At 32.1% G+C, this 25,607-nt stretch overlaps 3 protein-coding genes across 5 annotated transcripts in view; all 3 read left to right on the top strand.

The window, feature by feature from the left end:
• The first annotated feature begins 1,171 nt into the window (after nt 1-1,171).
• On the top strand, nt 1,172-8,331 carry Nompb (intraflagellar transport protein 88-like protein nompB). Of its 2 annotated transcripts, XM_083052960.1 has the most exons (16): nt 1,172-1,300; nt 1,592-1,723; nt 1,877-1,927; nt 2,122-2,285; nt 2,400-2,595; nt 2,708-2,925; nt 3,026-3,257; nt 3,674-3,831; nt 3,914-4,100; nt 4,174-4,360; nt 4,567-4,714; nt 4,859-4,970; nt 5,080-5,148; nt 5,238-5,538; nt 5,939-6,052; nt 6,811-8,324. In XM_083052960.1, the coding sequence occupies exons 2-16, from the start codon at nt 1,595-1,597 to the stop codon at nt 6,924-6,926; spliced, it is 2,382 nt and encodes a 793-aa protein (XP_082909086.1). In that variant the 5' UTR covers nt 1,172-1,300; nt 1,592-1,594; the 3' UTR covers nt 6,927-8,324. The 2 variants fall into 2 exon arrangements, with proteins under 2 accessions (XP_082909086.1, XP_082909085.1); XM_083052959.1 differs by having other exon boundaries at nt 5,939-8,331.
• A 1,532-nt stretch (nt 8,332-9,863) lies between these two features.
• Nucleotides 9,864-23,305, top strand: LOC145944359 (hexokinase-2). Its single transcript, XM_083052640.1, has 10 exons — nt 9,864-10,090; nt 16,464-16,567; nt 19,356-19,509; nt 20,095-20,313; nt 20,583-20,902; nt 21,148-21,260; nt 21,706-21,864; nt 22,037-22,176; nt 22,250-22,383; nt 22,677-23,305. The coding sequence occupies exons 2-10, from the start codon at nt 16,484-16,486 to the stop codon at nt 22,764-22,766; spliced, it is 1,413 nt and encodes a 470-aa protein (XP_082908766.1). The 5' UTR covers nt 9,864-10,090; nt 16,464-16,483; the 3' UTR covers nt 22,767-23,305.
• Nucleotides 23,306-25,148: 1,843 nt separating this feature from the next.
• Nucleotides 25,149-25,607, top strand: part of Sesn (Sestrin) — a 211,286-nt gene continuing 210,827 nt past the window's right edge. The window contains exon 1 of one of the 2 annotated variants that reach the window (XM_083053222.1): nt 25,149-25,594. The gene's annotated coding sequence lies outside the window, so the exon portion shown is untranslated. The remainder of the gene's footprint in view (nt 25,595-25,607) is intronic. The other variant, XM_083053223.1, reaches the window with a different exon arrangement.

The following is a 25,607-nucleotide window of genomic DNA, read 5'->3' as shown; positions in this document are numbered from 1 at the left end:
TAATTTGCGATTTATTCATATTAGCAGATATAGAAAATAAACGAAGTGTAAAATACAAGAAATATATCTCGAAAAAGATTCATATATCTGTACTAACCTAATAACCTAACCTAACCTATAACTTCGAATATAATTATATGTACTTCACCGGACAATTACATGCGCTTTCTCATTTTATTTAACAATTCATTTAACAAAATAAGAATTGTTTCTTTCCAAATCGCTCACTAATTACATTATAGAGATAAACAAAACAGAGATAAGTAATACAGAAGCAAAATCATATGACTGCTTAAAGTAATGTACCTGAATACGTCGTGTACCCGTGCGTGCCTCTTAAAGCTGATAACTGATAAGTCCTGAATTCGTCGAGCACACAAACCTCGCGTAGCCACGTACTTCTTTAAAGCAGATATACGCGAATTCATCGAACAACTTCGTGCACCTCACTTAAAGTAGATAAGTGCGAATTCGTCGAGCAACTGCGTGCGACCGCGCACCTCGCTTAAAGCAGATGTGCGCGAGTTCATCGAGCGCATGCGCACAGGCATCGTGCAGCCGCGTGCCTGCTTAAAGCAGATATGCGCGAATTCATCAAGCGGATATATCGTGGATATCGTGTGACCACATACCTATTTAAGGGATTGTACTACCCCTAATTAAACATAAAATATTGAAATTTTGAAAAGAATGAATATTTTATATACAAACACTTATAATATAATATTATAAAAATATATATTATAAAATTCTCTAGAATTGGTGTATTAAAACAAAAATTTATTATTAATCTATTCTGTTTGCCTCTCTTTCTGTCTTTATTCTACATGCACTAGAATATTTCAATATATTATTAATATAATAACAGAAATATTTACACACATAATAATAAATATATATATATTATGTATATATAAATTATATAATATATATATATTTAGATTTATGATATATATTATAGAATTAAAAAAATTACACGCAATTAATGAATTACATTAAATTCATACATGAAATGTGATAATTTATAAATATAGTAATACAGTATAATATAAGTATAGACACAAACCAAACGATGATTTTATCGGTAGAGTTGAAAGTAGTTTAGCTAAATAATTCCAATTTTCATAAGTGGATGTGATGGCGTTACTGTACGGAGAATTATATCAAAAACGTCATTTTCAGGCTACTCTCTGTTTTTATCTTACCACAATATTTACTAAGAAATCTCTGTTAGTGTGTACAATGAAAACTACGTAATAAACTTCAGTAGGATTTTAATCAGAGAAAAGACTTCTTCTTTGTATGTGATGCAATTTCACTCATTCCTTTTACTCTTTATAATTTAGAGCTCTTTTCTGAGAAGTTTTGTTTAATTTATTTGAGACAGTTTTGTTTAATTTATTTGAGACAGTTTTGTTTAATTTATTTGAGACAGTTTTGTTTAATTTATTTAATGTTTAATTAATTAATTAATTAATTAAAATTATTTGAGAATATCAGTCGATGATTCTTATATATAATATTGATTATATGTATATATATAACAAAAGAGTTGATGAGACTTACAATTATATTGTGTAAAATTATATAGACCATGGCTGCAGCAGAAGTTGAGGATGACATTTATGCAGGATATAATGATTATTCATCGATGTACAAGGATCTTGAACAGGATGAATTATTTCAGGAGGTTATCAAAACAAGTTATGGAAAGAGATCAATAGTAAGTACGATGTTAATGAGCCATATTTCTATCATTTGACAGAATTCTAATGTCAGTTTCTTATATGATATCTATTTATTAGTACATCTTAGTGTAATTATTAATAATTAAATATTTCCTGTGTTTTACAAATTTTTCATTTGGTGTTGACAGTTCACTCCAAAGACACCGGGCACAGCGATGCGTTTTGGAACATCGAGCAGAGTAAGCATACAGTTTACGTAGCTTAACATTATCCTACCATTACGATATTTAATAGTAATTATTATAAGTAATTTTTGTTTTTTTATACTTTCATAATTTATTAATTTTATTAATATATGTATTATTATAGTTTTTTTATATGACATAGTTCTAAGTTTAATAATCTACTTTATGTTTTTATATACTTTCCTTAGTTTCAAAGAAGTGGTACTGCCATGCAGCCTATGACTGGTGGACTTAGACCTATGACAGCAGTGAGAAGCGCTGGATATACTAGTCGACAGACTTTTGATCCTCTTAATATGGGAAGTGGCACTAAAGGTCCTGCACCTCCGTTGGAAACTAATAAAGAAGACACGTAAGATATTTCTATACATTTATAGATATATTTTGATATATTTTCATTATGCACGCACACATCATTCAGAGAGCTTAATATTAAAATATCTTTTTATGATTTTTTTCAATTTAGACCGGACGAAAAAATAAAAGCATCGGAAAGAAAAATAATGAGTTTGATAGAAAGCTCTGCAGAGGCAGCTTCCGAAAACAATATGAGGGTCGCCTTAGAACGCGCACGCGAAGCCTCCTCAAGGGAGAGGGCCCTTATACGATTGCAGGAACAAGCCGGTCTCAGTGACAATCACAACATAGATTTGACATTTGCTGTAAGCTCATTGAATTATTATAAATTCTTACATTTGATAATAAAATCAATCATTTGGATTTTGTTTATGTATATTATATATATACAAATTTTTTAAATTTCTTTTCCAACAGGTGCTGTTTAACTTAGCAGTTCAATACACAAACAATGAAATGTACACAGAGGCTATAGCAACTTATCAAGCGATAACAAGAAACAGGATGTTTAGCAATAGCGCCAGACTTAAAGTCAATATGGGTAATATTTACGTGAAGATGGGCCAATTATCTCAAGCTATCAAAATGTATAGAATGGCATTTGATCAAGCGCCGACAGTCCATAAGGATCTAAGGTAACTTTACACTCATTAATTTACTTACGACAATTGCAGAGGAATATAATTGCCTTGTGTCATTATCAATAATATTATTAACTTGACTAATATTTCGCAGAATAAAGATTATGCATAACATGGGAATGTTATTTGTGCAAATGGGTCGATTAGAAGAAGCGGCTAATAGCTTTGAATGGGTCATGAGGGAAAGAGCTGAGTTTAAAGCAGGCTTACATGCTGTTTTGTGTCATTTTGCATTATCTCATCGCGATAAGATGAAAAGAGCTTTCTTAGAATTATTAGAAGTACAACTTAATGTAGATCAGGAGGACAAGTATAGCATAAATCCTGTGAGTTTTTGGCACGATTGTACTCTGCTTACTAAAAAGCTATGTATTTCTCAAAACGTTGCCAACACCTGCACTACTACGTATCACAGTGTGTATCAACTTATTATGCATAAAGGTGCACATATTTCACATAGCATACACATTCATATTAATTGCTTTCTTTCATCTAGTATTCAATGTTTAAATTTTTCAAATATTTTTAAAAATATTTTTGGATGCTATTCGTTTATTGTATATGATATTATATTGTATATGATATTATATATGATATTATAATGATGAGTATATAAGAATATTTATTTATATATAAGCTCTTTTGTTTACATATAAATTATAAATCAAATATTAAGTCATATACTAGACATATTAAGTATACTTATTATAGAGTTTATATTTTTTTTATTTATGTGTTGCAGGATGATGTTGCATCTAATATATTAAACGAAGTTATAAAGAATGATAATTTATCTAAATTGGAAAAAGAAATGAAGTTGGAAGCTGAGAAAAGTATACTTTGTGCAGCAAAACTTATAGCGCCAGTTATTGAAGATACACTTACGGCTGGATTTGCCTGGTATATTTTAAAGAATTATTAAGAAATTATATCACATTGTAATATTTTGATATAAATTTTCTATATTTATTCACTCTTTCAGGTGCGTCGATGCGATAAAATCCTCGGCTTATGGTGCTTTAGCTGCTGATTTAGAAATAAACAAAGCTATGGTATTTTTGCTTAATCGGGAAACACAACTGGCCATAGATACATTAAAGATGTTCGAAAATCGCGATACTAAAGCTAACAGTGCGGCAGCAACTATGCTTTCGTTCATCTACTATCTCGTGAGTAAAATTCTATAAATAATCTGTTAAATATCGGTTCGTTTATTATATTTAATCAGAAAATATTATTTAGCAAGGAGATTACGATCAAGCTGAGAAATATGGCGAAGCAGCTCGTAACTCCGATGCTTACAACGCGGCGGCTTACGTTAATTTATCCGCTTGTGCAATTAAAAAAGATGATCTAAACATTGCTAGAGAGCTGTTGCTATGTGCACTAGAAACGGATGCTAGTCATGTACAAGCACTGTATAATTTAGGTAATGTTTTTATAAGATTCGTGTTATTATACTTATCATTACAATATTTATTATTATTAATATATAATTAATATATATATATAATAATAATTATTAATATTACAATTATTTTGAACAAAATTTTCGTATTTATTCTATATGTAATAATAAAAAAATGTATAAATAAATGTATATATTATGTTATAAATATTAAAATATTCTTTTAGGCTTAGTTTACAAAAAACAGATTATGTATGAAGACGCTTTAGAATGTTTTTGGAAAATTCGTAATATCGTTAGACATGATCCACAAACATTATATCAAATTGGTCATTTGTATCAGTTGATGAACGATGTGGACCAAGCATCTGAATGGTATATTGTTAAATTATATATTTTTCTTAAATTTTGTGTAACTAATTTATATGCTATTATTATCATTTTACTAAAATTTGTGTGTGGTATTAATTTATGAACGTAATTATTAGATAGAATCTCATATTTGGAATATATTTGCAGGTATAACCAATTGTTAGGAATATTATCATCTGATCCAGGAGTTTTACAAAAATTGGGAGAAATGTATGACTCGATAGGAGATAAGCAGCAAGCATTTCAGTTTTATAACGATGTAAGTATAAATTTTCTATTTCTACTTATTAAATTATCTTTGACTATCTATTGTGTTGTGTCATCAATATTTTGATTTATATTTATTAATTTTATATATTTATTTACAGTCTCACAGATTCTATCCTGCCAATTTTGAAGTGATTGATTGGATTGGATCATATTTCATATCGATGCAGGTATAGCAATATTTTGTTATTTACAATATATTACTTTTGATAATAAATTAAAAATATTCTACATATATTTCTTAAATTTCTACTTTAAGGTTGCCGAAAAGGCATTGACTTATTTTGAAAAAGCGGTAGAACTCGCGCCAGATGAACCAAGATGGAGATTATTAGTAGCTGCCTGTTTAAGACGCACTGGACAATTTCATAAAGCTCTCACGGAGTATCAAGATATTCACTATAAATTTCCAGATAATATAGAATGCCTAAAATTTTTGATCAGACTGTGTAGTGATATGGGTTTGAAAGAAGCACAAATGTATGCAGCTGAATTAAAGAAGGCTGAGAAAGCTAAAGAATTAAAAGATAGACAAGGTTCAGCAAGACCAGGCACGACAGGTATATATATTTTAATTAACTACGCAATAACAGATATATGTATTGTAATTAACAACTCAATGACAGTTATTTGTATTTTAATTAATAACTCAATAGATTTAATAATGTAATAACGATGGTAATAATTACATATATATGTATATTAATTTTTAAAAAAATAAAATCAGTCGTTTTATCTTGCGAAAACAAATCTTTATGGGCCAGCTTTTTATAAAAGAATCTAGACTTCTTGTAACAGACTTTACAAAAAATTTATAACATTAAGATTTAATAAATCCTGTTTTATTATCATTAAATTGTCACTAATTATTGTTTCTGTTGAGTAGATATATATATATGCAATAATTATTTATTTTCTTTGACCTATCGTAATTAGATTTTGGTCATATATTTTGTGCAGGATCTAGAAAGAGCAATAGTGGAACATCATCGCGGGCTGGTTCAGGACTGAGTCTATCAGATCACAGACCAAGTCCGGATCGACGACCGATCTCAGGCCGGAATGATTATCAAGGTACAATCATACAAAAAATTTCAACAAATTTAATCACTTTTTATATATTTCGAAATCTCCATTATCTCTTGCTCCTTATAATTATTATCTTTTATAATTCTAAGAACGTTTTAAGTATAAATATATTAAAAATCTATAATTATATATATATATTTTTATATTATGATTTTATTTCTATTTTAATTCTATTCTATTTAATTCTATTCTATATTTTATATTATATCTAATAATTCTATTCTATATTTTATATATCTAATAATTTTGTTTTATAATTCTGATGAAATATTTTATCATACGATTGTAACATTATGTGATGAAAAATCCAACGATTATTCAATTATTAATGCTTTAGCATTATGCACACTTCCATTGAAAGCAAACATCGGCAAAGGTGATCTACAGGTGGTGCGCGAGCCACTCTAATGGATTGAATAAATGATGGATGGTTGCAGCCACTTTTACTAGTCTATTTTTGTTCTCTATTTATCACTTAATACCTGGCAAACAGTTATATATTACTTATTCGAGCTGTGAATCCAAGAACAGACATTACTAGGATATTTGTCTTATATTTGCATATTGAGTCAATCTTTAGTTAATATATAACATTTATAATGATTATATAATTTCAATTCTATTTCAGAATATGTTAATCACACATACACAAACATACATACACATTCATTTATTGATTTGAATATTATTAGAATCACAAAAGTAATAGCTTTGTTTTTTGCTTTCTTTATATTTCTTTTCAGGTACGAGTTACACAGATCCCGTAGGACCTCTCCCTACTCGTCCTATGACAGCAGCCGGAAAACGAGATGATGATTTTGGTGACGAGGAACTCGGAGATGATCTATTACCCGAGTAATAACATCGTGTTGGTTGTATAATTACTATACAGATTTATATGTTTTCTAATATAAAACTAATTAGAAATAGTAAAAAATATGCAAATTATATTATGACCGCACGTATTAATATTTAAATCATATATTCCGAAATAGTAGAAAATATCGTCAAAATGAAAGTCGTGAAAAATTGACAATTTTTTAAATAAATATATTTTATCAATTATTATTCTCACTCTATTTGCGTCTTAAATATTTTTTGCAATATGTTCTAGTTTCTTTAATATAATTTTTGATAAATTTGTTTAACATAGTGTCCGTGCGTGCATATTATTATCCGCTTAATTATTTTTATACAATACTATACGATATTATCGTTAATGTTAGTAGTTAGTTAAGTGTTTAGTTCTCTATCATGATTGTGCAATAAAATCTCACTCATAAAAAAGTTATCCATCCAAGTTTGCGATATATATGTGCGCGTATTCTCACATATAGTTGTATTAATACTTTAGAAATTAAACGCTGAGACGCGTCAACGATGAAATGCTCTCCACTATATTTTTGAAGCGCGGTCATACGAGTTGATCACATTTGACATCTCTTATTAACCCTATATGTCAATGCCCCGCGATTCGTGGAATCTCTTTATCGCACGTTGCGATTATAAAATTACAGAATCATTATTACAACGACTTTATAAAATGTACCACAATATTATTTCTTGACGACTCTTCAAAATTTGTAGCATTAAAATATTTTTAGTAATTATTATATTTATAATTATTATATTAATAATTATTATATTTTTTTACATAAATTTTACACGCATTTTAATATAAATGCAATAAATAGTATTTATTGCATTTATATTAAAACATGATGAACTTTATTATTCGCTCATAGTACAATTAATATCACATTATTTAACGCTTCATCGATATTTTATCCAATCGATTACGAAGTACAATCCAATCCAATCGAACATAGAGAGATGTAAGATTGGTCTTCACTAAAGGGAAATGATTTATACGGTCCTGTTAGGGTCGGGCAATTGCAACGATCTAAATTTAAACACATATATCGGCTGTTCTAATCAAACTCCATTCAGCTTATGTAGTCTGTCGAGACGGATGTTACTTTATTGCTTGTTCGTATACTTATATCTACGCGTATTTCATATACATTTCCATGCAGTCTGGCGTATGTATTATGCAATTTTTTCTAATAATTTTTATCTAAAGATTTTATAAAAGATTATATATAATGTATAATTTTTTATAAAATCTTGCAAGATTATGTGATAAAAGTATATTGTATATTATATGTATACTATATATACACACATACACATTGATGAATAGTAATAATTTACATTTATTGAAAAACTTTATGTCTTTATATATTTAAAAATATATTTTTGTGTCCAAATTATAGATATTGCCTAATGAATTTATGTGTAAATATTCCCAGTTCGATCTCACTGAAATTCGCGCTGATTACGATTTTTTTTTCGTTCGAGATAAACCGAACTTTTTTCATTCCAGATAACATGCGCTAAAAAATTAGATTTGAAGATAAAGCGAGTGAAGATGAAAAAACAGACGCCGGGCGACGTATTGGATCCGTTTAATCAGATTCGTACAAACGTGTATACGCGTGTATGCGTGGGTTTGGTGTGCTGAGAATGAATAGATATAATGACTGTCACGCGATACGTAAACCACGTGCGATCATAAACGATTCGATAATACTTCGTTCAGCTTTATTAATTTTAATTAAATATTTTGTTTATTAAAATTTTTATTTTCAAATTTCACATTCGGAAAAATTGATTTGATATAGTAGGACGTTTTTTTAAAAGTTTGTATATCCTTTAAAAAAAGAGATTTGTCATCAGCTAGTAATTATATGTCGTTGATATAATATTCATATAATAATCTCTTTCTCATAAATAAATAAAAAAACGAACGTGTCGCACGTGAGAAAAGAATTAAATTTTTTTTAGATTTTTAGTTCTATTATTTAAAAATTTTAATTTTTTTAAATTTAAATCCTCAAATTGTTTGCAACAGCATTTATTCACGCGCCGATTTTTTGTCAATTTAAATCTTCAAATTGTTTACAAGAGCATTTATTTACGCGCTCTCTTATCTAGTGACATGCTTATTCGAGCATTTTTTATTTTTAAGGTCGATTTCAACATTCCTCCAATTGCTGGATAGAAATTAATGTAATTCAATAGAGTGACAATAATAATTTCTAGATTCAATTAATTTTGTTTTTCGCTCACCCGAATGAAGGTTAATGTTTGAATAACTTATTCTTGAAGAACTACAAACACGTGCTTCCACTTATTCTCTGTCAAGTAAACGTGTGTCGACTTAATTAAGCCATTAAACTGCGCAAGTGTATTCTTTAATCAATCCAAAATGGATTTTTCCTTAAGGTTTCTGATCTCCAAAAGATTTCTGATTAATATTAATTAAACATTTCAAGATATAGAAGAGAATTATCAAACGCATAAATAACTGTCAAAACACGTAATTTCAACACAAATTTTATTTTATTTTATTTCGAATTAAAGCGATTTATTAACTTTAAAGCGCGCGCTTTAAAATTTTCAATTTTAAACATGTACAGTATCGACATATCTCGAAATATCTCGAAAGTCGAAAAGCTACAAAGAGAGAGAAAGATAACGCATTCAAAATCGAGTGTATTCATCGAAATTCCGTGAATTGAAACTATCAAAACAAACATACATATATCTCTGAGAGAGCTCGACGGTATAGCAATAATAATATAAAAACAATCATCCCGTATACAGTTACTCACCGATTTACGCGCAGGCCTCTCTGTTTACGCGAACGTCACGGTCCCTTCCCCCACCCTCTCGCCCCGCGCGACCTCTCGCGCTCGCGTACGCGCTATCGAGATAGTGACGTGTGACGTATTCAGCGCCAGTAGGGATGAATCGCTCGAGCCGGCCGGTTGGCTGATCGCGCGATACGCGGGGGAATATCGTCCGGAGGCACGACCAGTCATCACTTGGTCGTGAGCACATTTCTCCAGCAGTCTCGCCTCCGCGTGTGTGTTAACATCGGAGAAGAGATCAGCCCCAGCGTCGTTTCGCTCATCTTCGTCGGCATCGATCGCGGGAGGACGCATACGAGATCCTCAGGTACCGTATCAAATATCGCAGATGTCGCGTCCTAAAAACGTGTCCCATCCGGGTCAATCTCAAAATCATCCACCTGTCGATATCTCATTATTGTCAAAGAGCGATGTAGTTGAATTTTCCTCGAAGAGCCTTATTATATTGTCCGTGCTGTTGAATGCGAAATGTTTAGTTACGAGAGACTTGTTTTGATGGGACGCGCTCTTGTAGTGTAAATATATATGATAATCGATTGTTGCATGGCATAATGAGAGAGGGTGGCGTGATATTCCGTTATGGAAACTGTGTTCTGGTTCTTTTGAATGAGACTCTTTCCATTGTGATATGTTTTTTTTTTCCAACAATTACGCGAAACTCGTTGATGTAAACATAAAACGTTATCTGTCAAAATTATATAAAAATATATATATATTCTAATAATCAACAGATATATTTTAAAAAAAACAAAAGCTCGATATAAAAATAATTTTTCCTGTTAGGTTAGGTTAGGTTAGGTATTTGTTTTCTCTTAAAAAAACACTGAGAGAATTTTCTCTTAGAATTTACTCTGAAAATCATGGAAATCGTGGGACAATATGGTTAGGTTAGGTTTATTGTGATAAATATTAATCAGAGAAATTCTCATAAAATTCTTTCCATACCATATTGTCCCATGATTTTCAGAGTAAATTCTAAGAGAAAATTCTCTCTGTGCAGGTTTTTATTCATTCCTCTGTATTTTTGGGATTTTGTGCTAGAGGTAGAAAAAAACATACACATATTTGAATTTTAATTAACGAGTGACACGTTCTATATTCCTACACGAGTCGAATAAAACTCGTGTCGCTGTCACAAAAATAGATTATTCGATAACAGCCATTTCTTTTTTCCATCGCGTTAACAAGAATGATTATTGCAAAAATTAAGCGAGGTTGTATTAGAGAAATCGACGATAATGGGATCTTTTTGTCGATAAATTGCGACGATTACAAGGACGTGCCTTTGGTTTCTCAATGAGATACGCAGCGAATCGCAATTCTTCGAGCTGATTTATCGAGTTGATCTATCAACCGCTCCGATTTGGCCCTCGTTTTCGAGCAAACAACGGCTCTCACTCGAGACGAACAATCAAGATGTCATCGCGCCTTAGATATCAAGATTCGCCAGGCCCCCGTTTCTATGCGATGTTTACTTTGCCGGTGAGAGAACCACGTGGGTCCTTGAAATATGAAACGCGTCGTGCATACCATCGTCTCGCCGGGTCTTACACGATGTTGTAAACACGTGACTCTTGTTAGAAACGTTTCGCTGTCGTGGAATGCAGTCGCGCGACAGAATTTCCCCATACATATTTAATCGCCGCTTTTTGCATTTTTTTCCATAAACCGGAATTACGCGTTATCGGGACGATAATCCGTGAAATTGCCTTATCGATTACACGTTTTTAGATTGCCTGTAGCTCGGGGATCTAGTTATCGGTCACAGACATTAATAAGTATTAGTTCTTTGATTAGCGTGTGATATATGGTCGTGATAAGCGATTGGAAAAGTTTGGAAGAAAGTTTGAAAAATTTCTACGATATTTGCAATGAAATTACATTCGAATTTGAATATTTTGTAAGAAGCATCTAATTGATTCGAAATATTTATGGATCGAAAGATCGAATCATATTGTGATTGTATAATACATATATTTAAATCTTTTCAATATTTTTCAATTAAAATCGCAAAAAATTTATTATTATTATTAATTAAAATTTTATTTTTAGTAATTTGATTTTATTATTAATTAAATTTATTATTATTATATTAATTAAAGATATAATATATTTCACACACACGTATTTATTATATTTTTCATAATATATTATATATTATATCTTTAATTATTATATATGTATATATTTAAATCTTTTTCTCAATTAAATAAATTGTAAAAAATTTAATCAAATTTTGAATTGTTTCACTTGAAATTTTCACGCATTTCCGGGATAAACTCGCTGTACCATTTTGTATAAGAGAAAAATCCCTCTTTGCTATCAGTTAATACGACTTTAATGATAGACGCAAACAAATCCGCGTGCATTTTCGCACAAAACAGCGAACGTACGCAAATTAACGTACTCCGGGAGCGCGTTAAGGTTTCTTCCAGCTGATAGCGTGGTCGTGGTGTCGTAAGATATGCAAGGTCTCTCTCGAAAATACAATCTGGCCGCGCCACTTTATCTGGTCTCGCGTGTTTATTCCATGTACAGAGAGTTTCGAAATACACCGTGTAATTAACGTAAGATCGTTAGCAGCGATAGTTGGACCGGTTCCGCCGAATAACACAGATGACACCGGATCGCAGCAGCGTGTTTCTCATGAGGTATATTATTACGGCGTCAATTACAACTAAAAATAAGGATCACGATAAAAATCATTCTGCATCAGTTCGCTGCGCTTTGTTCATTTGACAGAACGTTATCGCACCACATAAATGTCATTTATGCAACTTTGTTTTTTATCTCGTTCCAAGAATTACGAGTTTGTCGTCTCAGTTTTCGTCTCTGTTAGATATTTTTTTATATATATGAGAAGATGTCTTATTAAAAAAAATGTACTCTCTTTATATGTATTTAAAACCTCTCTGCTAAATTGACATAGTTAAAATTAGCGTTCTCGTATCATTTTTCGCGAACCTCGTAAAAGGATGTCTCTCTTTTGATTGCAATTGCTCGCCAAAATTCCTCGAATCTTAAATCTATGCGGCATTCTTGCCTTTGACACCTACGCATCTCACCGGGATTTATTCGGTGCCCTCGCTGATAATAGTCATGAATTACGGAAGTTCCATTATATTCAAACGGTAGGTTGCTGTTTGGAGAAGCGCACTCGATTAGATAACCAGAGTGCACTTGACGCCAGACCTAATCTCTCAAGAGTTGTACAATACCGACTAAGTTCGAGTATGTATGTATTTATTACTCTTTCATAACAAAGATAAATTATACGTTGCATTTCCTGTTCTTGTTTTATCGCCCAATCTTGAAAATGCGACGAAATCTCGTTAGAAGATCAAAGTTAAAAAAGTTTGAGTTTGATTAAAAAAGTCGAGTTTGATTAAAAAAAAAATATTAACTTATAAAAAATAAAACACTTCGAAGTTACAACTCCATACTATTTTTCGCATTTGGTTATACAGGATTACGATATGCTACGAATGTGGCATAATTTTTTTTAACATATTTATCTGTTCAAATATGACAACTTTTTTTACATATTCATCTGTTCTCTCTCTCTCCATAATAATCGTGTTTAATGCACGCGATGACATATTTTTTTTCGAAAATATTGATACATTTTTTCTTTTAAAAATATTTTGATATAAATAGCTGTTTATTTTGAAGTTGTATTTCAAGAAGAAGCAGAGAATGCCTGCAATTTATTATTTAGCTAATTTTTGAATGAATATTATAAAAAACATTTTATTTTATATATTTTATATATACATATAATTATATGATATTAATTATTCAGATATTTAATATAACAGTACTCTAAAAAATGTTATAAACTATATACATATAAGTAAAATTTTTAATTGAAATTAAATTAGAATTAAAAGCACAGAATCTAAACCGCGGAATGTTTTATGTGACACTTGGCATTGATAAAATTGCAAGCTAAATTATCCGGAATCCTTGCGGCTTCATTAATCTCGCGGTAGGAACAATGTTGTGCTTACGTAAGATTCGGTTAATCGCTGATGCACTGATGGTCGCAGAGTGTGATAAATGGAGGATGGATAGTCGATTACGAAGTGTCAAGAAACGGCGCCGCGCGTTTTCCGCCTATATGAAGATTAAAAAGACACAGTCTGTGAAATAGCGGGCTCGTCATCGAAAGGGTGACAAACGAGTGCGTGTTGCACTCTGGATTAGAATCGTCACGGCAGGTCAACTGGCTGAATTATCTCGGTTGACGTTTTGCACCTTTCAATTGATTTCAATAGAGCCTCATTCGCCATCAGTTTGTAGCTAGGAAAGAATATTCTAGCTGCGCTTTTCGCAGCTGCTCGCCTACCTGCTGATCTCGCAAAATCACACACATCGCGATTTACGGTCAAGATTGTGTTACAGCTGACAAATGAACATTCATTTAGGTCAATCTAATTCAAATCTAATTCAAATCTTTATGTTTGTCGAATAACCGAGATAATAAAACGCGAATCTTTATTATTAAATATATTAATTATTAATTATAAATATATTAACTAAGAATGGACATTTTTTTATAGATATTATATTTTCGACTCTCTTTGTTTATTTTATTTTTTAAATTATTTGTACGTGCAAAATTCTGTGTACAAATCTCTGCGTTCTGATGTGAATGCTATATGCAGTAATACGCATTGCGATAAATGTATATTTAGGTTAAATACTGGTGAGAGCAGAATTTCTCCGATCACCTTGAGAGTAAAATTGGAAGAAGTGCGTGCAACGAGATGAATGTGCGGAAATGAAAAAAATTATACGTAACGATAATACGCTATTTGAAAGTCAATCGGACTCGAAAGATGGCTAGTTCGTTTTTTCATGGCCTCGCTGTTATATGTAAATGACCATTGATAAATGCATTGTTACACATACAACGTAGCCTCATATTGCTCGATGATGTCCACTCGATGAATTGATATTTAAACGCTCACGACTGAATTAACATTTATTCGAATGAACGATCGAGTTTGATTAAGAATCGTTATCGGTAATGTTGAAAGCCAGACTATTCTAATAACGAAATATGTATATATATATATATTTTTTTTTTTAATTTATTTTATATGTTTGATCCTAGTTTAGATTCTCTATCGTTATTCGACATATTTTAGAAACATGTAAAGGACGCTAATCACGATTATGTTTGAATTAAAACGCTGATTTTAATGCAGTCCACTCAAGATTGTAACAATTCGCTATTTTGTTGTCTTCTTAATAACTTGTGAATTTAAATTTATAATATCTATATATTTAAAATTCGGTGATGTAGAGAGTTTTCGAAACATTTAGCTAATTAAGTATTTTTCCATGCACAACCGCTGATGCAACGCGTTCCACTTTTTCGGATTCTCATTAATCGAGACTGTGTGAAATTAATTTAGGGTGATATACAATGATATGTGATGAAGGAGACTCTATCTTAGACGACGCACGCAATTTATGAGCATAACAAATCGTGTTATCAGTAATTAAACCAATCGCCATAATTTTTCAAGTGAAACGAATAAACATAATTAATTATTGCATATTGTGTGACCTTATTAAGTTCAATCCTTAAATTCAATACATTTTTCGCATATAATATAATTAAACCTTGAGGAATTTACTAGTTTACGATACTACATTATTGTTTTAAATAATATGTAAAATAATATTAATTTTTTTAACAGTTTACACCAGGAAAATCAGTTATTTAAATTCCAGTTTTTTAGTCATTTAATTTAGACAAAAAGCTTATTGCTATTGTAAGAATAGATAGCTTGTAGCTATAAGAATATTTAATTAAAAAGAAGAATAGAAAAAATCAATAAGATTTTTTATCTTTTTTATATACTCTTAATTATAAAATTATGTTAAAAATGGAAAACTTTTCTGTGGGATAAAGAAATTCAATTTTAACAATAAAAAATGCAATTTATAGTCAGGAAGACTATTTAAAAAATCAACTTAACCGAGTTAGGAGAAAAACCATTGTCAATCTTGTTCGGAAGAAGAGAGTACGCGATAGATAACGAATGTGCCCTCGTCATGCGGATATACGTCACACATATTGATAAAGCTGTGACCGTCTACCGACCCTGCTGATACAATAAAGCTACACTTGCGGGTGTGTATTACGCACTAAATCATCGCGATAATAGAAAAAACGATGATTAGGAAAGTGGACGTTATGTCTACGTGATATCAGACTACAATATTTTATTTAGAGCCTAATCGGTACATTATTGTAGACATTTATGCAACATGCTGCGAGTCTACATTAATCTATTGGCAGTAGAATTTTATTAGAGACCCACAAAGAGTCTATCTTTTAGATTTTTATTGAAATATCGCCTTTGATGATACGCTTTAATACTATTTCATCGCAATGATATAGATCTTTATACACACACACGTGTTTCTTTATTTCGTATCAGTTATTTCTTCATCTTTTCAATGTAGAGAATTAATAAAGATTGCTAAAATTGACGAAATAAAACAATTACTTTGTATTTAATTTTGAAATTTATTTTCTGTGGAAATAATATCTGTGATTAAAGCGAGATGTTTCTTGCTTCGCTGCTGCTTCGAGCTAGCTCCGATATTTTATAGACGTTTTCCTGATTACATATCGATGTTTTCTCTTTCTTTTCTTTCAGAAATTCGATAAGGTTTCGACATGGTCGTTCCAGCGGACCATGCGCTCCACGAGGCGATTCAAGTATCGCCCCTGATACTTTCAGACGATGTTAGACGACAAAAAGTGAGTATATGTTTGAACTTTATAATCGATACACACTTTGTATTCGTCAGCATATACGTAGCATTTATATGTATATGTTTGTGAATTAATGTTATAACATCCATCTCGTATCTTAAACGCTTAATTTCATAAATTGTTCACCCTGAACTTCTGCTCTCTCACACTCATCGTACGATGCAGTTGAAGGCCGATATTATATCAGAATCTCGTGTGATAAAAATGTATGTAAATAACGGAGTAAATAATGATCGACATATGATTTGTAGATGAATTCTCGCTAAAAAGTAGAAAAACTGCAAAATAAATTATTCTCTATTATTATATTTTTGTTGTTTTTCATATAAGCATTACTTATCTAAAAATTAGGATAAAAATTATAGCAAAGAGTATTTTATTGAGAAAGCGACGCAATATAGTTTTACCTGTCATTAATTCTTGTTCAATTACTTTCTTGATCTATTATTTTATTTCTCTAAATGAATATCTGACATAAAAGACAGATTTGTTAATCAATACCAGATATAAACACGAACGAGACTCTTTTTCTCTTTTACAAATAATAAATTTAAAATAGTGATTTTATTTAAACAAAAGAAAAGATATATGAAACAAAGAGAAGCTATACTTTTTGTTTAGGTTGTGCCTAAGTTTGTTTTCTAATTCTAAAGCATTATTGAACCCGTCGACTTCTTACGACATGTATTGAGGAAAGAAATAGTCAATTATTGGATTTCATTAATTCAACTCACTTCTGAATTATGTATAAGTGGCGAATGAAAGTTCTTAACCTTGCGACATTAATTGAAAGTTTAGTGACACGAAACGATCATACAGATAGATACTTTCCCATTTCAATTACACCAATCGTACCACGTATACGATTAGATATCGTATCAGATGTACAACATACCATCATATACAAATTGTTGCACGTAATATTTTTTTTATGAAAATCATTTTTTCATTAAAAAAAAAAGAAAAAAATCGAGTACATACTCTCTCTCTAATCGCTAACATCTGAATGTGAATTGTAAGAGGTTGCTACAATACTTAAGCAATACATATAAGGGGAGATTACACGTTGGAATTTTCGACAGACATTATCTAGGATCGAATGAATCTTGATAAACTCGGTAAACTTTTCTTCAGAAGTAACTTCTGAAGAATGTCTGTAATTAATGATATAAAATCATTAATTGCGCGTCTTTCGCTTTTTTAATGAGATTTCTTTGATTATCATACACTTTAATTATATATACTGTCTCCAAAATTTGAAGCAGGAAAGAAAGAAAATTCAGTTATTCATAACTTTACTTTTTCAGTTAATAAAGAGAGTCGCGTATTCGAATCGAAATTTTTCTTCTACTTTCGATTTACAATCCAACATTTATTTTGATAATTTAAGCAGTCAGATCTCCTCTGTTCTGAAACTATTATTTAATCTATAGTTTAAATTTTTCTCTTTTAAATCTTTAAATGCGAAATTTATTCGTTTACTGCGTATTTTTGATACAAAATAGGAGCTCAATATATTTCTACATAAATTAAATCTCGGAAATCATCTAAAATCCACAAACGTGAGAAAATTGAGCTTGAAAATGGGAAGGAAATATTGGGACACAGTCCGGGTAAAGATGAATTAAATCGGATTTCGGGTTATCGTGGCTCAAACGTCATAAACCATCGATTTTTATCTCTTTCTCTAAGCTGCAGGGTTATCGAGAGGTAATCCGTGTTGTTAAAAGTTCAAGACATGTGAACAGTTTATCAATGTAGATAACAACGTGGCGACCAATCGAATTAAGAAAAGAGAATTGATCTTTAGCTTATATATTATCTACAATTTTTTTCTAAATTTATAATTACGAAGCAATTTATTTTGCGGAAAAACTTTTATTCCTTGATACTAAAACAAACATATAAACACAGCAAGAATTGTATGACGCAGATTTTATTATTCTTTCGCATCACGGAATTTATTTCATCAGCTAAATATCTGAAAAAGACGAAAAAGTTATCGATAGTCATTAATAATGTAATCAATAATGCGTTAAATAATGTAATTAATAATAATGCATTAAATTAAATTCTATAAAAATATTTCTAAGTTAAGTCTAAAAATCATTTACAAAATAAGATTACATTTTTTTAAATAATATAGGATGGTAATGTAAGGCCGAAAGTTTCGAATATGTATTTATGATTAGCATTTTCTCATAGTTTACTGCATTTATTTGCTTTGATAAACGAAATATAGTCTTTTAGAAGTGCGTGATATTCAGATATATGTAAAGTTTGTTTCTCTTTTAAACTATTTATATAAGGAAGATAATTTATGCAAATTCATTATACTAGTTTCCATACTGCAGTTATGAATAATAATAAATAACTGTTTTCGATGTATGCGATTAGAAGCGCACTCACACAATAATTAGACAATAATTTAATAAGAAAACTCGCCCATCCGGGTTTCATAAATTTCTTGTTTGCTAGATATAATTTAATTCTACAACTCTCACGCTGCTTTGTACATTACAAACGAGCATTACACGATCTGTCTATTTAAAGTTCTGTTAGAAACTACATAACGAGACGTTGTAAACAATACATCTTGCGTTTAAAACTCCATATTTTTTTTTTGTCGAGATATCACCAAGATTTACGGATCGCACATTTTTCTTCTCATCGTCGCGCGACGAGACTGACAAGATTGCCATAAAGATTACCTCGAAATGCACGTGTCACGTGCAACACGCTTTTTAAAAGGGAAAAAAAACTCTGTTCGCAGATTGAGAATCAGACGGCGAAGATGCGATTTTCCGCGGCAACCGTCCGGAAAATACAGGACGTCTTTATTTCAGAAATGAATAAGGGAATCCACCAGCAATCCTCCTCGTTACAAATGGAGAACACCTATATACCGGAACTGCTCGATGGAACAGGTCATTGTGAAGTTTGATCCCGCGTGTTTAATCTTGCAACGAGATATTGTATATCGCATCGTACACTTTATATCCCATTATAAGTCTCATCACTACTTAACAAAGACATTATTGTCAGAGATAGAGAACGAAACTAATTTATGTCTAATTTATGTCTAATTTATATTTTATTTCGACGATAAAGTATAGAATCAAAGTATTGTAATGTATCAACAATTATCAATAATTAATCTTGTATTTGTCTACTAAATTCCACATGTGCTCTGGCATTTTTTAATTTAATTTCTTTATGTCAAATAAGAAGGTGGGATGTTTGAAATATATCTGCAAGAGGGTTTATGCAAAATTGTTTTATAAAAATTGCCTCTAACATTTTGATATTATTACATCAATGTAAAAAAAAATATTTTGTCGGTTTTCTCTGATATAGTTTATATATTAAATTTTTTATAAATAAATAAAAGAAATTTTATTTTACCACACAGTTAAAGAATAGGAAAAAAGAAAGAAAATGTAAAATTTTATTACTATTTATGAATATATACCAATATGAAGATATTAAAATGCGTATTTGAATACTTGCAGAGGAAGGTCTCTATTTGGCGCTCGATCTCGGTGGAACCAACTTTCGTGTACTCCTGTTGGAATTGGCTCACGGTGCTCCCATACGGCAGGAAGTGAAGCGATACTACATCGGATCCGAGTTAAGGGTCGGCTCCGCAATCCCTCTGTTTGATTATCTGGCTGAATCTGTCAGTGATTTCGTCATCGCACAGGGTCTTCAGGACGTAGAGCTTCCTCTCGGTAAATTGACCCCTCGGTATCTAGCCAGCCAGGGTATTAAACGTGCGAAATCTTTAATTAAACGCGAACCGCCGCGCGTCTATAAATAGCGATTTCGCGACGAGACATCAGTAGAAGAGAAAACATTTTTTTCTGTTGTAGAAAACTGACGGAAAGATTATGTATTAATATAGCCAGCTACATTAGCATATATAATTATCCACACTTTGGATCGTTTCCGCACTTCACATTCTTTTCACTTCCAACTTTGATCAGCCGCGTCTACGCAGGTTTCACATTCTCGTTTCCGATGATCCAACACTCGCTGGACGTCGCCATCCTCCTGACATGGACCAAGACTTTCAACTGTCCCGATGTCGTGAATAAGGACATCGTGAAGCTCTTGCGAGAGGCCCTGGACCGGCGAGGCGACACGAAGGTGAAGGTCGTGGCAGTTTTGAACGACACCACGGGTACCTTGGTACAGGGCTCAACGCTGGACCCTAATGTAGCGATCGGACTTATCCTGGGAACCGGCAGCAACGCCTGCTATCTGGAACGAGCCGATCGGGTCGAGCATTGGGAGCCCGAGAGACACGGCGAGAGAGAAGTGAGTTATCGATATCAACGATAATGTGTATTATATAGCATGTAAAAAAATTTATGTCACGTTCTTTCAGATAAATCTTTATTTCTTCTTTGACAAAGATATTTTTGAAAAGCAACACATACATCGCAAATCTTATCTTAAAACAATTTTTACATTTTTATAAGATTCTTTTTTATTTAATAATTGTTTACACTCTGTATTTGGTATGCAGTCGGAAATTATCGGTCTGATTTTCGTTACTTTAGGTCATCATTGATATGGAGTGGGGCGCATTTGGCGACAACGGTGTTTTGGATTTCATCAAAACGGATTTCGATCGCGAGAACGACGCCAATTCTCTTATCGTGAATTCGTTTACGTAAGTGAGCAAATCTCGTTGTATTATCTGTAATTATGTTGTAATTATTCTGTTTGTGCACACACGTGGAGTGGATATTATTTCTGATAATATCATATTCATAATTAGTTTGTCACCATCGGTTTATCTGTACGAAAAAAATTGAGATTTTGGATATCAAGCTAGATTAATAAAAATGATATATTATAATTAAGATTTAATAATTAATATAATTGAGATGTTTTTATTCATCAATAGATAAGTAACGATAACGGTGAATCATAACGATGAAGAAAATTTTTCCTAGAAATTCTCATAAAATTTATATAATCCAAGAAGTTTTTAGAAAAAGAGATGTGCGAAGAAATCTTGTACAATTTAAGAGCTCTTGCGACAAAATTAGTTCCTATCATGCGATGATTCGTATTGAAAAGATCCTTGTGTACATCATGACTTTTTTCTTTAGATTTGAAAAGTACATTGCTGGCAAATATCTCGGTGAAGTGGTGCGCGTGATACTTGCGAGGTTGACCAAAGAGGAGCTTTTGTTTGTAGGAGAAACCGCAACACATCGTCTTTTCACACCTGGCATCCTTACTACCGATCTGGTGTCGCAGATTGAACAGTAAGTTTTAGTCTCCAATCGATCGCTTAATCTTTAATCGCTTAATAATATTATTATAATAATATTATATAAGTTTTTATAATAAATAAATCTTTATAATATTTTTATAATAATATTATAAGTTTTTTATAAATTAATTTATATAATAATTTGTTTTATATAATAATTTCAGAGACTCGGTGGATGGCGATAATAGCAATACTAGGGAGGTCATCAAGAAATTTGGCATCATTCCGGATGAGGACGACATCAAAGTCGTTCAATACGTGTGCGAGGTCGCCTCTAATCGCGCGGCTCTTTTGGTATCGATATGTAAGTTAATGAAGCTACTTTAAACTACGCTCGCTGCAAAGATAAACATCTCATTGATTGATTTTTGTCAAAGGCGTCGCGAGTTTGCTGGACCGTATTGATAAGGAACAAGTCACAATTGCCGTAGATGGGTCTCTCTACAAGCATCATCCTCGATTCGAGACCTGGATGAAGCAATATATCTCGTTACTTACCTCAGGACGACAGGTATGTTTATAAAGCGTGTATTAATTAAAATGGGAAAACTATTGTTGCTTAAAAAAAGGCGCGTTATCTAACTATAAGAGCAAAGAGAAAATAATTAATGTCATCACGAGGTTCTGCTTTAAAAATTCTAAATGCACTATCTCTGATACTAATAATTTTACTATTTTATATTATAATACTAATAATTTTTTTATTTTCTCTTTATAAAGATAGGAAATAATAATTTTTTTCCATCATTTTTTAATGAAAGCTTTTTTTCTTATAATAATTTACTTATTTTTTTGAATGTGCAGTTTAAATTAATCCACGCGGAAGATGGAAGCGGCAAGGGCGCAGCGCTCGTATCTGCTATTGCACAAAGACTCCAGAAGCGATTACAATAATCGCGAATATACACTAGAGCGTCCGCTTGTTATCGCACTCATCATTATTATCGCAAAACAATTTGCAATTTGTCGATAGCCATATGAGTTATAGAAATATTCCGTCAACAGCTCCTAAATTACATTAGTATCCGTCAATATCAGTTTTATATATACTTACATCGGATTGTACTGGATTGTACAGGTGTCAATTGAAATCAATCTAGACGTTACGGAATTGCATTAGAAGTATGCTTGTATCGATCTTGCACAAGATGTTAAAAAGATAGGGGTATCGATCGACCGAACGATGCGGGAAACGCGCGTGTGCCATTTTAGGAAAATAAATATATATGTTCTTCAAGTATAACAAGAGGAATAAAATCATGAGAGACGGATTATCAACAAAATAAAATGTAAAGAATGATATTATATTTATTAAATGAAATTGCAATTGGAACGTATACGCGTTTACAAAAGTTGAAAAGTTGTTGTGTATTGTAAATGTTCTTTTTTGTACAAAAGAAGTCAAGTTGTTATAATAAAAAGTTAGCAAAAGATTGATTTATAGTAATCGAATTTTTTATATTAATTAATATATGGTAATCTTTTTAGAAAGTTTATCAATACTTTATTGTAAAGTGTAAAGTTTTTAAAAATTCAGAAAGTTTAAAGAAAACTTGTATGGTTCTGATATCATATCAAAGACAACAACGATGCTTTAAAATAATGTTATTTTAGAAAAGATATTTTACTTCAAAATTTTATTTTTTATGAAACTTAACAGCAATAATATAACTACACATATAGAGTATAGAAGCACTTCTTGTTTCATTCTGTGATGTTTCGTCACCGTCTCAAATATTTTGAAACGTTTAAAAAAATTACGCAATTTATTTAGAATTAATATAAAAATGATAAATGAATAAGTTTAAAATATAAGTTTTTAATATTTTAATTCTATCGTGCACGTTCTCATAATATTTTATAATATTATTATTTTCAAAATAATAAGAAAATTATATCAAATACGTTTTTAACATCAATACATTATTTCTGTGATATTTTATTATAATAGTTTGTATTTCATTTTACATCTTAAATAATTCTACTATAAAATTGGAACGCATTTTGATATCTTGAGAATTGCACTTGAACGAATTTCGTATCGAAATCATATATATTTTTCAAACTATTTTTTTTCAAAGTACGAGATAAATATAATCGATGCATGATCATAAAAGATATATATATGTCATTATTAAGTGTATATATATATATCGTCGTTTTATAATTGGCTGTAAAAATCAAAATTCGCAATAATTTAGTATATTTTTAATCATCTCTAACATTTACAATTTTATTTTTATATCAAATAGTAATTTTATTTGCTTTTTCTGTTCTTATTTTCTTCGCTCTTTCTCGCTTTAAAAAGAGATAGAAGATATGTGTACTCGTTTCATATTATTAAGTACAAGAAGTGCAATTAAAGTGAACCTGATCGCTGCGATGTTATTGGTCCGCGCGCTATCGATACTACACTTCGAGAATCGTAACATCGATATGTTTCAAATTCTCGGCCCGTTAGGTCAGTCTGTACTTCCACTCGTCCGGCAACGAATCTCGCGCGCGAGGAATTCGTTGAATATTGTGTGAAGTGCCTCGTAAAGTGTGGTCAGTGTAACATAAACATCGCGTACAATCGCTATTGTTGCGTGGTTTTTAGTCGACGATCCGTTTGTGCGCGTATCTGGCATCGATCGACATTCTCTTTGTAAAATTCGCACGCCGCTGTTGTTTTCTCGCGACTAGTGCACGATCGCCTAGGTACGTACGCGTCTTATCGTTCCGTAATTAACAGCATTCCACTAATCGATACTACTTTCGCACTCTCTTACAAATAATATCGAATCGCTGCTCATAATCATATAGCTCACAATCTAAAACAAAAGTAACACTTGAATTCATAATATTTATTCAGCAAGTAACTTCGCCAATCAACATGGCTGCCTTTCCATTATTACTAATTATTTACAGCATCGAAATCTGAGGAAATCATTTGAGAAAATTACGTACAGCGCGATTCTCGCAATTTTTGACAGAAAACATTGATATATCTTGTCGTGGGAATAATATCTAAAGGGTAACATCTAAAAGGTACATCGATCGCATATAATTTATTAGAGAGAGAAGCATATATTATTTGCAAGAGAGAGAGAGAGTCTATCGTTCTTGTTGCTAGGCGGTCCGCGAACGCTGCTGCCGCCTGGACGGCCAGCGGCCAAGTGTTTCCCCCTCCGCGGCGCCAGATGGCGCCTGCGCGGCGGCGCGCGTGCGCGCGCAGGCGCAAAGAACCGTCACGGGGCCGCTCGCGAGAGAGTGACAGCTCGCGAACTGTCATCACGGCGGTACCGCGCGCGTCGTCCGTACCGTTGTTTCGCGTCGTACAAAACCGTGTGTGAGAGCCCGCGTGAATAAACGTGCGCGACGTGACGCGACGTCGTGACGTATCGTGCCAGTGCCGGGTAACGCGACTCGCGGACATATTCTATCGTCACCGGGGGAGCGATCGCGTCTCGAAATCTCGCGTCTTTTCTCTCTTTTTTTCGTCGCTTCTCCCCCGTCGAAAAAGCCGAACCGCCACCGCCACCGCGCACGGTGGGTGCGCACGCAAGGTAGAACGGCTCGCACCGCTCGCTCGTCGCCGGCTCGGCCTCACAGTCAGTCTACTGGAAGATTCCATTGTGCGAGAGTGGGCTTTCGAAAAGTTTCGCGGCAACGCCGGCGAGTTTTCACGGACATCCCATCGTCGTCGTCGTCGTCGTCGGCACGCCGGGACACCAGATCAGGTATCGTGCTTTG

Source organism: Prenolepis imparis, unplaced genomic scaffold, assembly GCF_030444845.1.
Source record: "Prenolepis imparis isolate NDT839.2.m4 unplaced genomic scaffold, iyPreImpa1.0 SCAF_13, whole genome shotgun sequence".
Taxonomy (NCBI): Eukaryota; Metazoa; Arthropoda; class Insecta; order Hymenoptera; family Formicidae; genus Prenolepis; species Prenolepis imparis.
The sequence above is the reverse complement of the archived record's forward strand: the minus strand, read 5'-3'. Positions and strand labels throughout refer to the sequence as shown.